At 34.9% G+C, this 19240-nt stretch overlaps 1 protein-coding gene across 1 annotated transcript; it reads right to left on the bottom strand.

Annotated features, from left to right (window-relative positions):
• Nucleotides 1–7602: 7602 nt before the first annotated feature.
• On the bottom strand, nucleotides 7603–17314 carry LOC126814916 (uncharacterized). Its single transcript, XM_050540364.1, has 10 exons — nucleotides 17237–17314; nucleotides 16589–16828; nucleotides 16036–16229; nucleotides 15263–15429; nucleotides 14654–14787; nucleotides 13832–13914; nucleotides 12590–12742; nucleotides 12191–12320; nucleotides 9783–9830; nucleotides 7603–8908 (listed from the first exon to the last, which is right to left on the bottom strand). The coding sequence occupies exons 2-10, from the start codon at nucleotides 16659–16661 to the stop codon at nucleotides 8298–8300; spliced, it is 1593 nt and encodes a 530-aa protein (XP_050396321.1). The 5' UTR covers nucleotides 16662–16828; nucleotides 17237–17314; the 3' UTR covers nucleotides 7603–8297.
• Nucleotides 17315–19240: the final 1926 nt, after the last annotated feature.

Below are 19240 nucleotides of genomic sequence, written 5' to 3'. Positions count from 1 at the left end.
AAATGTTTATAACCCACAGATCTTGGTTCCTTTCGATACTCGCGCATGTCGGATCTAAACTTCTTGAATTATGGCCCTTGGTTGTACGAAAATCGCGTTTTAACTTATGGTCCCTCTAAAGGTCACAATGTTTATCTAGTAGAAAAAAAAAGTTTAAATATATCACCGTTTGGGTCATTTTATAAAATTAAAGTAAAATAGTTCTTACAAATACAATTTTGCAAGAACAAAGCCATTCTAACGTAGTTATAGTGAAATAGTATTAAAAGTGTATTCCAATACGTAAGTATGAATATGACAATTTCTTATATCATAGTTTCTCTGTCGCATAATAAATTTTAGTTCCGTTATAAATCTCTACTAGCCTTTATATCTCTTCAACCATGCCCAACGGCATCAGAACGGAAACGTTACAACATCGTATACACTTATTATACAATAATTACTGTAACACAATATATACAATCCCTGTAATAATACTGCCATACAAATTGTTTATATAATAATAATACAAAAGAGAGTTTGGTGTCTACAATTTTAACAGAAAATACTACATTAAATTATATATAACCGGACCCTTCTATTTAAATATATGAGCTCATTTAATCTAATCTATTGAGAATCCAGCAGCCAGGAATATATTTCCTAACCGAACTGGCGAGACATTTTCTTAGGCTCTTTGAAAGTTGAGACTAAAAATCAACAGAAGGGCGCCACTGTACAAGGTTTTATAAACGATAGTTAGAAACCACTTTCATTTTCTACAATATATAATGTTAACATGTTCATTAAACGACCCTTTACTCAATTGACTTGGAAACACACCCTATTTGCTGCTGCACGATTATAAAATAGAAAGATTGCTAACAGGTACCCTCACGTGAGGTCATAATAGTAATAGTTCTCCTACGCTTTTGGCAATTCTTCAAGGTCGACGTATTAACCCATTCATAATTTATTTGTTTAACAATATACTATATAACCTTTACATATTTCACACATCTACATCCTTACATCCGGTCTCGGCAAACAGCCAACATATTGTATGTCTGTTCTAATTTGTTTTTTTTTAATATAAATATATACACTATTAGTCGACATTAAGTAAGCGACTTTATTGAGAACGTCTCAATAAAAAAGGAAAATAATTTGAAAAAATTCTTTGAGTGTGACGATTTTATATTATTGAACTATGTTATTTTTCCAGTCTAATTAAATAAAATATATAATACAGTAAATGTATTTTATTTGCATTTATTATATATCTAAAATTTTTATGTTATCTTTAAATTTTTATTTTATATCAATCAACTTTTCTTGGTTTCGACTTATTCTTATCGCTTATCCAATATATCTACCCCCCCCCCCCCCGCTTTCCGAAAGTAATCTGTAGCCCCCTAACATTTGAGAAATAACCCCACCCACATCCCCGCAATTTTAAAAACAATATTCGGGGATATACCTTAACCATCCCTGTTACCCAACATTAAGCCGGGCACCTGCAGCACAGCACTAGTACATGACTTTATTTTTGTCTAGACGGACATAAATGGCACAGAACGTAAATTTTGGCATGCAATTTATTATTCTTTGGGTGCAACTTTATACGTTTTAGTCTATCGCTCATTTGCTCACTTTATAAAAGACAAATTTCGTATAAAAAAACTAGATATACCGTACTCATCCAACCATTCAGCTACAATTTGATATTAAATTCACTGAGACTGTAGCAAAATACCTCCCCCTCTTCCACCCCCCCCCCCCCCACATCCACCAGCTCGAAATGTTATGGGAGGTTTGATAAAAATACTCTATTGCTCGTCGGAAAATAGAGGTAAAATCGTTGTCACGGCGCACGCGTCTGAATTAAAGATAGTTTTACCTAAATACAAAACTGATTGTTAGCCAAGACGTTTGACCCCAACTCCACCTGACAACGAGACATTAGTGTTTCTTTGAAAACATACAACGTATATTCGGGTGTTTCCATGGTTTGGACTAAAATAAAAGATTCTTAGTCTAAGATTTCCACTCAGAATTAATCAGTTTTCAGACCAGAATATTGCCCGGGTAGACACAAAATTAAAATGTCGTGAGAAAGGTAGATGGATGGTAAATTTGTAGCGGAGGGGGTCGATTTTCATGCAAGTTTAAACACAATTTGGCAAAAACTGTTACCAGTATATTATGTAGAGATAACCTGGTCTATATCTGCACACAAACTGATGTACGCCTCTATAAGGTGTGACATTCTGCCACCGCGGCATCCCACTGGACTATTCTGCCAGGAGGACTAACCAGGAAAGTGGGTCTAATCGTTAGCATCCATGTCAAGATGAAAGCCGGATAAGAGTAGGCGGGCAATTCAATGTCTAAGATTTTGGGAATAAGGACTGCTCGAGCCGGGTATTGACATTGGACTTGTGACGCTGCATTACGTCTCAATTTTGGGAATGAGGGTTGCTCGAGCCGGGGAGTGACGCTGCTTTACCACTTCCGGTTTCATAGTTATACTACTTCCTGTTCATGCACTACCCATGCAACGTCGGATCAACCACCAGTATATGGGCATTTCCAGGCATTCTCGGAAAAGTAATCACACCGTGTCTTAAGCAGGGCACCGATCACAAAGCGTACGCGACTGTCATCCGACCCGGTTTCAGCATCTTTGCATCCCAGTGAAAAGGGTGCACATTCTGGTTATTGTCCGTCACACTCATACAAATGCATTTTGTATGTTAGTATGGCACAAACATATACAACAGAATAAATAAAATTAGAAATTATATACTATCTATATAAAATTCACATTTAATTAGAACAAATTTGTTGGCTCCTTTAATATTGGGGACCTTAGATGCAGCTCACTGAGACGTAGTAAATGTATAGAAGCGTGTATAAAAGACTATATTTACCTATGCGGAAAAATGTGGAAACCTTTTTAAATGCGATATTGATATTATATACTTGTATCTATTGCTAGTCATCAAACCTATCACATTCAATGACACGCCCAACTCGTGAAAAAAAAATATCAGAAGGTGATGAACTCTACAATTTTTTTAGCAACCTTACCATTTTACCTAAGATGCTGATTGCTGGCTAGATTTCGTTTAAACTATTACCCGAATGCTTTGTTACGGTGTAAAGTTACAACAATGGCTGTCTACTGCAGCAGATCTGTGGTTTTAAGTGGCATAATACCACACATAACCAACACATATTACTAACTTGTAGTTTTCACACCTGGTTTTATCTCTATATTTATAGTTGTTGTTTGTTTGGCTGTAATATGTTTGCCACATGATGTAGGGTGTGTGAAAAGAAATCTCTATATATTATTGTTATAGATGTTAAACGTGATTCACATAAATATAAACTGATATACATTATTTACATTGTTTACTGTTTATAATCGGTATATATAAGATAGATAATATAATATACATATTTTATAAATCTAAAGATATTTGTTAATTAACAAATACCGGCGTACTATGGGCCATATAACGAGTATGACGTCATCGCAGCCATCTTGGAATTGTTACGTCATATTAAAGTCAATGCGAAATTGTCCAAGGAACAAACATGCCAAGTTTCATGCCCAACGTACTTGAATTGGTTGTGCCTTAGGCTCTCTTCGATGAGCGTCGACCCCAAAATGAAGAAGAACGCCAACAACAATAACAATTACAAGATTAGTAGCGCTTGCGGCAAAGTCGCTGGCCGTATAATGTATTATTTGATCGGTACATGAAACCTGCTGTATGATCTCGTACTAGACAACCTGGCCAGTTATCTCGATTGACCACTCCACTACCATTACCAAAGGGGTGCATTTAATACCGAGATGAAATTGACTAATATAAAATGGGGTTAAAAAGTTCCATTTTCCTTTACCATTCGTGCAATGTGCTATGGAAGAAATTTTGTCCAGTGGGCGGTGTTTCCACCTAATATTTATTGAATTTCTGTCATAGGTTCTTTTACGTATACGGTTTTACATCCCATCTGCACTACTAAATATTTTACCCTGCCAGGCCTACAATTCTAACAAATAATCAACTGAGAAATTAACAAAAGAAGAGTGGAGACCGGATAGGCTTCCAACAGTTTTAAGATAGCATGCACGCAGTTACCTAGTAACTTGAAAGACTTTGACGCAAAAGGTTTATCCACAAGTTCCAACGTCTGTACAATCAAATAATCTAGCGTTATGGGACACCTTATAGTGTAATATAACAAAGCATTTTATTTTTTTCAGCGGCTATTGAACCGATTTACTCTATTTAAATTTATAAAATCCATTAGAAATTATGTAAAATCCGATTTCGGAGAAATACATCAATTCAATTTGTCCCTTTAAGGGGAGGGGACGGGGTAGCATACGTGTAGGTTTGATTTGATAATAAAGGGTTCATTAGCATACAAAAGTCTATTTATCCCATTGTTGTTTTATCTGCTAACATAAACCCACAAACAGTACGCTACGCTTTACAGGAATTGTATTTAGTCTTGGGGCCACTGTGGCTTATTGAGTATTGCGCTGTGTCACTAACCAGGGGATTCCCGGGTTCCCCGAAATCGATCCCGGTGTTGGCCGGGAAAGTTCCACCGTCTAGTTATTCGGTGCAGGCCTACACGTAAAAAAAGCCTTGACAGCTGGAATTCGATGAAGGGTAGACGGAAATGGACGCTGCCCATACCAAATTTCACCCATAGTACACTGTATGGCATATGTCCGTCTTTCATGCCTCCATTAGGACATTAAACCCCATTTCATAAAGGATGAATTCAATTTTAGAGTCTCCGCCATCTTGGACAGTGTTAGGTAAAAACGTTAATGCCCGAAAGAGATAAAGTCAAATTAAAATACACAAAAATAGACAAATCTAAAACTATGATAGACGGATAACATTTAAAGTTGAATCGACGTCTCGTGGTCTACATTGCATGTAATGTAGGGTAAAATTTTAACCTCGACGATCTTGGGTTACTGTTTCTTGGTGCCTTGTATATTCATTAAGATAAGAATATCATATGCATAAAGTGATTGTAAATGTCAAATTATAAATTACAACATATGATATGAACCAAGGCAACATCCCTAGAGTCATAATTATACACCGGTTTATATGATAATATAGATATATGTAGTCACATTTTCAATAAACACACCTAATACATCTTTCACTCAAATATCAAACATTGAACTGAAACACCCTCAGCTCTTAAAGGGCTCGGGAATAATTAGGTGTGTGTACTTTGAAATTGTTTATTTTGTTTCCAGAATTTAAATTCACAAATTGAAGAGAAAGTGATCAGCGACTGACTGTTTCTCTATCAGTGATTGTTTATTTATCAGCGATTGACTATTTCTTTATCAGCGATTGACTATTTCTTTATCAGTGATTGACCGTTTCTTTACCAGTGATTGGCCGTTTCTATCGGTGATTGGCTGTTTCATTATCAGTAATTGACTTTAAAGTGAAAATGTGCAGGAATGTCAGAAAAAGTAAATAAACAAAATTTCTAAGCTAATTATTAAAATTTCTTTTACATAAACAAAAATTATTTTTCGGTCAATGGCCAAACTTTTAATAATATGAATTCCCTAGGAAAATATGACGTTATTAGCGACATAAATGTGGGGTTATTAATCATGTTTATAAATGTAGGGTTATTATTCATGTTTATTAATGTAGGTTCTGGATAGAATTAGCTTTCTCATTACCAATATCTTGCAACATATTTGGTATAGTAGAAAACAGTTTGTGACACACGCTCACTTCAATATGATAAACTACCTCAAAATTTATAGGTTTATTTTTCTTTCGCTTCCATCTGTAGACTTCAATTATATGTAAGTATGAAATACATGTTGGCATATGGAACTAAGTGGCAGTAATTTAATATACATGCTAGAAGTTTCTTAAGTCGACCTTCATCTTCTTAGTAGAAAAAGGTTGACCTAAGTGAAAAGTGCCATAAATTATTTTGAAAATGGTGAAATTGAGCTTCCAGTTTAACGCTTAGAATGTTAAATGGAGCATATTTAAAGGGTGATCTTATACTTATATTTCTCGAAAATACGAATCTTATAAAATATATCATTGGACAAGGCTATCCACCTTGTTCTCCTTCTTGGGGCGACGCTCTTCGACGAAAGCCCAAGGATCCGCCAATTTAAGTACGATCGACGTGAAAGTTGGAATTTTCCTTGGACAATTGCGCATCGATTGATTTCACAAATCTAAGACGGTCCCTGGTCCATAGTACACCCTTTCTTGTAGCTAGTGACAAATAATTAAAGTGGTGTGTGACAATTTATTAACATATTGAAACTCCTTATGCTGTAGTTGTAGTTGTTGTAGTTACGGCTAAATAAGATAGTTTCTATTTGATAAACTGACACTCATATAGTTCATATGATAGTTTCTATTTGATAAATTGACCCTCAGATAGTTCACATTATCAGAGAATTAGTTTTCACATTATTCCGTGTAGCGCGGTCAGTGTTGGTATTTAAAATATAGATTAATGGTGTCGTTAAGGCAACAGGTTTGAGTATTTTAGAGCCTCTTTATTCAATTTTATCGTAACAGACACCGTGTTATTTATTTATTTATTTATTTTTTTTGATCTTGCCCATCTGCAAGGCGTTCTGAAACGGACTTGATTCCTTGTCATTTTGATAACAAAATAAGGGCCAGTGACGAAAAAAACTGCCTCATAAGAAAAGCCTAAATTCCTGTTACCCATACTGACCCGGGAATCCACTCGTCGTGTCGGTTTTCTGCCTGGAGAGGGAGGTTACCATCACAAACTTAGATAACTCTTAATTTGTTTTTGTGGTGAATTAAGGAGACCGATCACCCTGGGTAACTGATTGATAATCTCTGGTACGAGTAATAATAGTGTCAGTGTTTCTGATTGTATATATTATTTACTTAGGCTTCTTATTTGATTTTTTGTTGGGTTTTTTTTAGGGGCGGGGGATATAATGTATATGCTATCCTTGTATCCGTCGACATTCTGTTTTAAATACAAACTCAAGAATATTTTATTATTGATCAACCACTAATTATCTTTGTTCAATGTTTTAAAACTAAGAACAAGTTGACCTTAGTATTTTGAGTTTGGGGAGTAACTCAACTTATATTACAACTCCTGTTTTAAAACTTTTAACCGAGATCTTGTACTGCTGTCAAGTTATAAACGTATTCTAGTCTGTTTAAATTTGTGCACCATGTGTGTTTAGACTTGTTTCTAGTAAAACACATGTTTTTTGCCAACTCGACGTAAATCTGTGTGAATCTTCAAAATGGATCCAGTGACATTTGGTTGCTATAGTAACGTTCCAAGACTAGAGTTATAAAGTTACCGTGTAGTAGGAATAAGTAGCTGTAAAGCACAATCTATAAGACGTACCTCCACAAAATTTGCAACTCAATTTAATGAGATACGTAATGCATTTAGGTTGAAATATGTTAAAATATTTGTCTCCTTAAATAGTGCGTTGACAATGCAACAAGGTAAAAGTGGCCAGGATGCCAAACCCCATTTCATTCATTCATACAGCCAAGTAAATTAAAAGTTAGATCACGAGAATATTATATGCCTATTTATTGCATTACGTTATTATTGATTTAATGTTTATCATAATAAAATGTTCATTACAAAGTAAAACCGTTATTGTCAAAACACATGACATTCCTATATATTTTTCCCACATGACATTCCTATACATTTTCCCCACATGACATTCTTATATGTCTTTCCCACATGACATTCTTATATGTCTTTCCCACATGAATTCTTATATATTTTTCCCACATGACATTGTTATATATTTCCCCACATGACATTCCTATATATTTTCTCCACATGACATTCTTATATATTATACACATGACATTCTTATTAAATTTTCCCACATGACATTCTTATATATTTCCCCACATGCCATTCCTATATATTTTCCCCACATGACATTCTTATATATTTACCCATGACATTCCTGTATATTTTCCCCATATGATATTCATTATGTTCCCCCACATGACATTTCTATATACATGTATATATTTGCACACAGTACATAAACACGACCAAAATTGCATTTCACTAATGCTTAAAAAGACTAAATTTTAAAAAATAAGTTTAAGTATACATTCATTGAAAAGATAACCAATTTATATAGCCTACATCATATTTATATAAAACTTACATTCTCATCAAATATTAATTAATTATTTGTGTTCCCATATTATTACTTATATGAAAACAGGTGTAGTCTATATAAGCTTGCCATAGTTAGTGTCTAGTCTATTTGGGGTAACTTTCATGCTGCCTCTTTTACTGATTGGCAGAGTACTTCCTCTTCTAGAAGTATTATTTTTATTAACAGTGGAATTAACAGATAAACTTGTACTAGTAACAGAAATTGTCGGCACTGCATTAACAGGTTTATCTATAACCAATGTTGTCTTCGGCACCCTTTCCCCTTTCATGGAATTTCTGGCCATACTGACATTGACTACTTTCCGTATTTTATCTTGCGCCTTTTTGTTGCTCGTCTTAGGCGGTGCTGATTCACTTGGTTTATCTTTGTTTTTCTGGTTCGAATATTTGGTAAATTTTTGCTGTAATACCTTTAGTTTCTTCATAGAACTTTGTCTACAATCAAAGGTATTCTTCTTCATGAACCTCAGATGACGATGCAAGGTTGCCACATCTAGCATGACGATAATGATGATGATGGCAAGAAGAATTACAATACCAAAGAAACCGAACACTATAACTGACCCTCTGTTGTCGCTAGCACTTGTATATCTACGCCTACGCTTTGATGTACTTTCATCGTCGACTATTAAATATTGAAATTGGTCGGTAGTTGCCACACTATCTGTAAGATGGAAATAAGATAGAACATGTATTTGAAGGCGTGGACATCATTGATAATGATTTAGACTACCAAGTTATAAAAAAATTAATAATAGAAAATGTAACATTTAGAGAAAGAGGTAATGAAAAATGAAATTATTGAAAATTTCACTCAAATTACGTTATTTTAAGCGAATCTATGAATGTTTTATGTTTTGACAAACTTCATAAATTGTCTCCGTCGATTTGCGATTGACAGTTATGTTCTCAATTTCCAAGTACCATTGCCATGATAATAAACTATTTTCTATCATTTTACTGTTTTACTAGGGTCTCTGTGGGTGTCGGCCATATTAGCGTTCATTGTCTAAACTCGCCCAATATCTATGAGCTGATTATGGGCTTGTGATGTGAACAAATGTCTAATTATTATTTTATATAACATTTGAAGCTACAAAAACGCATGGCAATAGGGGGGTTGGGTGGCTGAATGGTTAGCGTGCGCGCACTGTATCATAAAGTCTGTCATTGAGTCGACTGGCGTGGTTTCGAATCCCCGGTTGTACGTGACAAGGAGTAGGGTCGCCTGCCCAACCTCGTGGGTTTTCTCCGGGTCCTCCGGTTTCCTCCCACAGCTAAAGACCCCTACGCGCAAGCGAATTATGTAAATAAAATTAAACCATATGTTAGTCCTGAAATGATCTAGTTTGTGTCGAGTGGACATTAAACCCCATTTCTCTCTCTCTCTCTCTCCCGCATGGCAATAGGCAAGTTTAGCCCCTTCATAAGTCCTCTTAATGCTTTCAAGACAATGTTAATTTTTTTTTTGTCTTTTTGAGATCAACTATATCCGTGTATAATGACCGTTTATAAAATATACAAATAAAGTTTATTACCTTCAGACCATTGTATGGTTAATATAGAAGCTGGTATGAATTCACCACCTATAGATGACAGAATAACAAAAAATAACAGACGATCAGTACAGTACTAATACAATATTATAATTAAGGCCCTTTGCTACAAACAAACAAAAACAAAATTAAGTGTCACATTGAAAATGACAAAACATATAATTATGTTAATCAATGTTCAAATTGCCTCCTTATTAAGTCTATTTATTCCTTGATTCTATGAAATAAAAAGAATTTTGTCACCGAAGATGGCTGGAATCTATTGTGTGAGCAGTGAACCTATGACTAGATTATTATAATGGTAAATAAATATATAAATATTTTGAGACAAGGAATATATTTGCTAATTCCATTTTCATTATACGGGGACCGACTGGAGGCTATTCTGTGCGCAGTGAACATACCCTAACCAGATTTTGTCAGGGTAACCATTATGATAATGGTAAGTAATTATATAAATATTTTGAGGTTAGGAATATATTTGCTAATTTCATTGAAATGACGGACATGATGTAGTGAAACGAAAAGATTTTTCGTTGCATTTTAAAAAATAAATTTACATATACATTCATTTCAAATCTATTGCCTACATCATACTTATACACCGTTCCATGCAAGATAATTTTGACAAGAGATTCATTTTGAGAAATTGTCCTCCATGGATGTATTATATTCGAGAAATCTGCTGCATACTATTTTAAATAAGTGAGAAAAAGAACATTAGTTATATCATAAAGAGACCATGTTTAAAGATACATCCTCGCGTACAAACTTGGTGATTTGATGATATATTTGGACTAAAAAAACATATTCAAACTAATTAATTTATCATAATTTTGCTTCAAATGGGTGTTTTTTCATGGAATCCAGTATTTTTCTAGTAAGATTGGATGTTTCGACTTTCCATATATTATACCATAATTGCCATAATTTTATTGGAAATAAACACCCGATAAATACTTTTCTTGGAAATTATCTTTGAAAGGTTAATATTTAACAGAAAATATTCACGGTAAAATGTTGCTTCCATTGTGAAAATGTCAAGATTAGACAAATAATATTGGATTTCACAATAAAATCGTGTCTGAAGGATGACGCAGTGAAACTGATCAAATTTGACCAGTTTGGTTTTCCATAGTAATAACGCGGAGGGATATTTGCTGTCATAGAAAGGGAGATCACCCTCTTTAAGCGTCGCAAACACTTTGTATTCAGCTTTTGTATTCTGTTTGCTATAAGAGAAGTGTTATTTTTCTCTTAAACAGACAACGTTAATCACGATTAAAATTCGGTACCATGTTTGAGACTAAGTGGTTCAAGAACTATAAACCACAGTAGCCACAAGTCGCCATCATTTGTCTGGTAAAAATGTACAAGGGAAATTTATAATGTGCAGTTATTTCAAAATAGATTGATTGTTGATAAACCACGATTAAGAAACGAAATGAAATGGAATGGGGTTTAACGTCAATCTTCTGCTCCGACTGGGCTAATGAAGACGGGCATACGCCATACAGTGTGCTATGAAGGAAGTTTTTCCCGGGCAGCAGCACTATGGCCTACTCTTATATCGAATTCCAACTGCCAGGGGATCTTTAACGTGTACGCCAATGTATACGCACGAGACCTTGGTTTTTCGTCCCATCCGAACGACTAGACAGCTGTCCTTGCCAGGCCCTCCATCCTGCACCACTGACAAAGAGGAACCACGTCGAAAAATCCCCATGAACCTTTTCGGTCAATGCAGGGGTCGAACACGCGACCTCCAGACTAGCGAGCCAGTCTTACCCGCTTAATCAGTGCGGTTAAGAGGAATTACGACGATAGACTGTACAATTCCTACATAAAGTGATACTAGCTAAAGTGATACAAGATTGAAACAGACGAAATGTTAATACATATTATGCACAACGCACTTTACACAACCCTTTGCTAGAAGTCAAAATCGTATACGCTTCTTCGATTTCGATAAATCAGACCGTTACTTTTCTCTTATGTCAAAATGCCTTACTATTATTTTCAAATAGACTTAAAATTGCTTAGACGGCACCATTCTGCAATTAAGTTTAAGGTGGGGAGAGCGCGCGGAGTTAGTGCACCCGGAAGCCATGAAAGTCTCGCAACTGCGCCCCGTGTGTCGCCTGTTCCACGCGATATATTATTATTAAATATATGTCTTTAATTTTAAAAGAGCTTGCCCTGGAAATTTTCATCAAAATCCACGAAAAGCTGAAAACATTACTGCTGGTTTCAAAAAATCATCTCTCGATTATATACATAGCCATTGTTACAAATTATAATATTGACTTCACAAACCTTTAAGTTACGGGATGGGGGACGCCACACGATAATAACACGCATAGAGAAGTATCACTGATACGTTTACATACCCCGCCATTCAAATCTGTATATTTTATTACCATAAGCACGACTTGTATAATCTAGTCTTAAAGTATTGAACTTGGTTGTTGCCACGGGAAAAACATAGTTGACACCTTTTGTAGAGTTTGGTCGAAATACCTGGCAAATAAAATACAGATCTCTGGTAACCACTGGTGTAAAATAGTTCAGCAGTGGGGACGATTTCGTCGTTGTTACAATCATTGTCAATAACCTTTGGGAAATTTGATTCTAGGTGCGTTCTATAGGGCACTACATATGAATGGTTTATACATGTACCTTGTGACTGTGTTAGTATATTAACGGTCGTGAGCAACACTGCACAAGGCTAAAACGCATCAAACATATTGCTATACAAATTTATAAGTTACAAAAAAAACCTATCCTACCTCTTCCTCTCCAAATTTATTTCTGTAAGGAAGTAATCCAGCGTAACATGTTTTCTCTGTACTTGTTTGAAACCGAACATAATCGATAGATGTAGAGGCTGTAAGACTATTCTCTATACCAATACCATAGATATATCTAGTTGTAGTACATATCTGTAATATTATTTATAAATAATTATACCAAAACCATAGGCATATTTAGTTGTAGTACATATCTGTCATATTATTTATAAACAATTATACCAATACCATAGATATATCTTGTTGTAGTACATATCTGTAATATTACTTATAATCAGTTATGCCATACTATAGATATATCTATAGTTGTAGTACATATCTGCAATACTATTTAGAAACAATTATACCAATACCATAGATATATCTATAGTTGTAGTACATATCTGCAAAACTATTTATAAACAATTATACCAATACCAAAGATATATCTGGTTGTAGTACATATCTGTAATAATTATTATTTATAAACAATTATAACAATATCATAGATATATCTGGTTTTAGTACATATCTGTAATATTTATTATTTATAAACAATTATATAATACCATAGGTATATCTGGTTGTGGTACATCTGTTATTTATAAATAATATAATAATAATCGTTTAAAACAAGATTACCGTCAGAGTTAATATCAACCCTCTATTTAATAAACATTTCAATTAATTATAAAAGCAATACTATAATTCAATACTATAAAATGCCATTAAGGTATTGCAAAACTGATATCAATTTATATATAATAATTATTTTAAAACAACGCTTCAATTTATATAATAATTGTTTGAATACAAGATTATCTTTATGATTCTACGAAAGAGTAATAGCGTCATTAAAATTTAAAAAAAAAATACATTATAATGGATTGTGCGTTAGCGCATCCAATCCGTGGAGCACATTCACTCCACCATGTCGCATTAAAGAATCCATTATATTCAACGCCTTGCAATGTATCTCAGAATGATAACGGATTGCAGAATCTTTATTTAACGGATTGCAGAATATATATGTTTTAACGGATTCCAGAATATGTTTTTAACAGATTTCCAAATGGGCTACAACGGAATTTAGAATGAACTATATAACGGATTTCAGAATGAATTATAACGGAGTTCAGAAGGCATTATCGCGGATAACACAATGCTTTAAAAATTCTTAATGGTACTAATACTCTTTTGTTGATACCAGTTTACATAAAACTAAAGTAAAAACAACATTACTGCTCTGTTATCAGCGACCACATTGTAGTAGATCATATTAGTAGTCTGTAATACCAGTTGATTATTCGGTAGATACGACACATCTGTAAATATTGCATGTTTATCAAATAAGAACATTTAAATTATACTAAAAATTAATATTTTAAACCTACAAATTTTAAATGACAGTACATATAATCTGAGTCCTGTTTCTCGAAATCTTAACTAAAGATAAAATCCAAATTTTAGTAGACACCTCAATTTTGATTGGCTAAGCACTAAAATCAATCTAATATTGCATCATAAGGTCTGTCATTGTGTCAACTGGCGTGGTTTCTATTCCCCGGTTTTACGCGACAAGGAGTAGGGCCGCCTGTCCAGCCTCGTGGGTTTTTCCGGGTCATCCGGTTCTCCCCAGTGCTAAAGATCCCTAAGCGCAAGCAAATTATTGAAATAAAATTGAACCATAGGTTAGTCCCCAAATGACCTAGTTTGTGTCGAGTGGACGTTAAACCCCATTTCGCTCTCGAAATAGGGATAACCCATGGGGTTAATCTTAGCAGGTGTGCTAAAATACCTGCACACTGGAGATTAGTGTTCAGATACCGGTATTTCTGCGTGGAGGGAAATTGGTAGACATGTATTTAAAGTTATTTAGAAACAAACTCTGTAGAAAACGACAGTCCTTAAGATAATTACTGAAAACGTAAGATGACAATTTAGTTGATTTTGTAGAAAGTTTCACAATACATATGATCAGTGTATTGTACTGTTTGACAATACTCGTGACCATTGTATTATACTGTTGGGCAATTTGTAATACCATGGACCGTATATACTTACCAGCTAACTTGGTTCTAGCTATTGCCCTACTACTCGAAAACGCTATTTCAGGTCCCGATGATGCAGTTAGCCAGCTAGTATGTAGCCACGTGTTTTGATCTTTTTGTTGAACTGATATGGTGTCTTGGTTAAATCTACAATTATTATTACTTAAAAGATTAGAATAGATGCATGCTATAGTAACCCAATTTCTGGATAAATTTTGAAAGACTTTATTTAACCTTTCTACGGTTCCTATTCGACTTTTTTCTGGCTGGTAAACAGTCGTCTTCTATTTCCAACTTTCGGTGCTGTTAAATCAGTTTTTGTTTTGCTTTGTTAATTTTTGATTTTACAATTTTCATTGTTTCTTAAATATTGGATACTATGAGCTCATATATAGTAAAAACATCAATATTGATTAAAATTGACCAATATAGAATTAATTTATTATCAAATATTATGGATGACACTGAGTTAGAGCTATACTCTCTTTAGACGGCATTCACCCTCCATAATAAACCATCTAAGAAATAAATATAAACTTTAACTGCAGACGTGAAACCAAAGTTTGTATCACATAGTTTTTTAGTTGGAGTAAATCTTTTAAAAAATGTTTGGAGAACTTACATGAGCACCAAGTTATTTTGAAGTTTTTTATCCATTATTGTAGTATCAAGCGATGATATTAGTCGTTCTACTGTAAACCAACTGGCAGGATCTTTCGTTGTTTCACTTCCGTTAAAGGTCATATGCCATAATAAGCCACCATTATCGTTATGTAGTGCTAGACGAATCTGTAGTCGATGATTATATTATAATTACTATTTAAAACAGCAACGATAATCAATTTAAAAACTAAAATTTAGAGAACCAATTTTGTGTTTCAGGAGGAGGTGGGTGTTTCAATATGTCAATGCTTGAAATTCTTTGTGATGACAAAAAAAGAGCAAGATTTCATAAAGATTTCCTTTAATAAAGTTTTGAGGCGTAGTAATAGAGTTCAAGGTACCTTAAATATAGACCTGGCTCCATATTCACAAAACATTCTCAGACTTAAGTTAAGAATTTACTCAAAATTGTTTCTGGATCAAAGATGTTTCTCAAAACTGTGACTGGAAGTTGAGAAAATGCTTAACTTAAATCTAAGAATGCTTTGTGAACTCGGGCCAGAACTGTCATATCTCAAAATATTGCATAGTTAGAAATCCGTGTTTTGTCTTTACCTTCAAATAAAAACTTCCAGAGCCATTTTAGTCTATACTAATATCCCTATAATATTTTCGAGACCAGTATTTTCAACAGAGGCAATGTGTAAATATGAACAAGCGAATGTCCCTTTATTTTCTGTACTGTTGGTAGTAAGTCCAGTTCTACGTTATACATTAATTCTAAATATTTACCTTTTTGGGCGTTCGGGTACTCCATTTATTAAAGATGTTACTTTTGTAGTTGCCGTCTGCCGCGATGTGACTTGGATTTCTTAAGTTCTTATCTGGATTAAGGTCGACATCATCGCGAAAACTGGCTGCTTCGTTATAAAAACTCCATATGTTTTCTCCTGTACCTCTTTGTACAAGAAAAACAGTTCTCCACACTACAATATAATTTTTAAAAAATGATATAAAGTGAAACACCACCCACGCATCATAGCTAGTAAGTACTGTCTAAATGGATTGCAGTGCTCAGAGATTGTTGATAATGGTGTTAAACAAACGTTTATTATATAAAGGATTTCAATGAATTAAGCGTGAAGTTTCGGGGTGAGCAAAGATAACAACAAGAAGACCATAGATTTACGGGAGCAAATCCGCAAAATATCACATTAATTTGGTATTACATATTCCAAGTAAATTTCAATACTTTTACATAAATATTTATGCGAATAAGAATATTTTAATACATCGAAAGCCTATAGCAAATAGGAGAAATTGATGATTTAAAAAATATTCCTACCATCAATACATGAGATATCGTATAATCCAATAATCTCCAGGATTAAGTGTAAAACTATATTAGATCTCTTCATATCTGTCGTTTTAAAACACCTCTTTGCAACAATTCATATACATCCTTATCTATAGGCGTACAAAATGTTATTAAGACTTTTCCAAGTAATTCAACTTTTTTTCTGGAACGTGTTGTCAACTTCGGTTAACAAAACCCATCTTTATAACAATTCATATATAACTTTATCTGTAGGTATAAGAAAATGTTATTAGCAACTAATTCGGGTTTTTTCCGGAAATGACTTTACCTTTGGAAATACTTTCTTTTTCCATAAAAAAAACCCAATGTTATTAAGACTTTTTCAAGTAATGCAACTTTTTTCTTGGACGTGTTGTCAACTCCGGTTAACAAAACCCATCTTTATAACAATTCATATATAACTTTATCTGTAGGTATAAGAAAATGTTATTAGCAACTAATTCAGCTTTTTTCCAGAACTGACTTTACCTTTGGAAATACTTTCTTTTTCCATAACCCCCCCCCCCCCCAAAAAAAAAACAAAAACACCAAGATGAGCCTGAACAAAAACTACCAAATAAAATTGCAATAATCTGACGCCAAAAACTGAACGACAGAATGATTACAAATGATTACCTGATCGTTGGACACAAATACAACATAGTATTGAGAATTCTGTACCAAAATAAATATAATTATAACTCAGGCTTGAAATCTTCTGTGTAAGAGTGCCCAGAACCAGTTAATTTATGATACCACATTAATAATCAATCAGCGTATCCTCTCAATCGACACCTTGCTATTTATTATATAATCAATATGGTATTGTATTAAAGTTATTCTAATCTTAACACAGGAGATCTAAGTGCTTTCAAAGTGATTAAACGCACCTTTTATCCCCATTACATATAATGTTCCTTTAATGGTATTCGGGTATTTTTTTATATATTATATATTGCTGTATTATTATGCTATTACGTTTATGTGTTGTATGCGATAACAGTTATATGCAACCATGTTCAAAATAATTCAAGATTAATTCTAAAAGTACGTTGATTCAAATTGCACTCAACGCCGTAAAACCAAGAACAAAATCTACATGATTTATTGATTAATTCTATTAGATGAGTATAATGTGCTGAATTCAATCACATTGGCTTTATCTCTTTATTTCATAACAGTACGCTATATATAATAAAGGATTTATTTCACATTCTAGTCTTTGAGATTGATATATTGTACTGATGGGTTTCTGAAAAGCATTCCGTTTGTTTAATTTCATTACCAAGAACACAAATTGACTATCCTTTCTTCAATGAAAGGCTGCCTGGCGCATGTAAAAGAAAACTTGACAGTTGGAAATCGCCTAAGATTCAGCAGAAACGCCGCTACACGCGAAAACATTCCTTTTCCCTCGCATTGCACGCGTAAACATTGAGCATATATGTTAGTCTCAGAAATACTGTGTTGCCACTCCATCTTGTTACCATGATGTCGTGCACTATGGAAGCCTACGCGTCAACGAGGTGCGAAGGCGATAAGCCCCGACAATGGTCCTATCTCGCCCCCCCCCCCACTTGCCTTCGCTTCGCTACGATTAACAGCGAAGTCAAAAAAGCAAGTAACCAGTGCGAAGCCAAAAAGTCGAGTCTGGCCTTCTTGGCTTCGTGCTGTAAACTCAAAGCGATGACCACGCTGGGCCAAGACCAGTCGGACCAGCCAAAGGCCACTAGGCCTAGTGGTACCAATATTTTGCTTTATCCATTCGCTTCATAATTAAAATAAAAGACTACTTATTTATTAACTCATAAGACCCCCCGAAGGAGATTACTTGCCGAATATCCCTTTTCTGGGACCATTTGTAAGAGTGGTAGGTTCAAGTAGCTTGACTATGGCATCTGTCTCACGTTCAGCACAATGTTTGCTTTGCTACGTTTTGGACTCGTAATAATAAAATATTTTACTAAATTTTGATTCGCGATGATGTTGCTGTACGTTCGCTTCTACAGAACGCATGTACTGGTTCTTTGTCCTCTATTGTAAGCATGGGCGTGCCCCCCCCCCCCTTTAGAATCGGAAGGGGGAACGAATAGGTCTCTGACCCCCCCCCCCCCATGATTTTGATCGCCAGGGCAGATTTTCAGGTTTATATCCACATGAGATTCTGGACAATACGATGGTGAACTTGTTTTTACGTATCCGGAACTGAATCGGGATTTGGAACAAGAATTGCCAATCTTTAAGCGCCAGTTTTCGGCCAAATCTATTTCACTTGTGCACGAAGCGTTCCTCGGTATGTCACCTGAAGTGAGACAGATGTTCCCTTCTATCGAAGCTCTTCTCCGTCTCACACTGCTGAACCCTGCTATTTCCTGCTCAGTCGAGCGACCCTTCAGCACTCTGTACCGTATCAAAACTTGGCTGCGCAACTCCATGGCAAAATGGGGATCACCATAGCTAAGTGGGTAAGACGCTGGCTCGCTAGCCGCCTGGACATCGGGTGTTCGATCCCTGCATTGGCCGAGAAAGTTCATCCAGATTTTCCGGTGTGGTTCCCCCTTGTCAGTGATGCAGGACGGAAGGCCTGGCAAGGACAGCTGTCTAGTCATTCGGATGGGACGAAAAACCGAGGTCCCGTGT

This window comes from Patella vulgata, chromosome 3, assembly GCF_932274485.2.
Source record: "Patella vulgata chromosome 3, xgPatVulg1.2, whole genome shotgun sequence".
Classification (NCBI taxonomy): Eukaryota; Metazoa; Mollusca; class Gastropoda; family Patellidae; genus Patella; species Patella vulgata.
The sequence above is the reverse complement of the archived record's forward strand: the minus strand, read 5'-3'. Positions and strand labels throughout refer to the sequence as shown.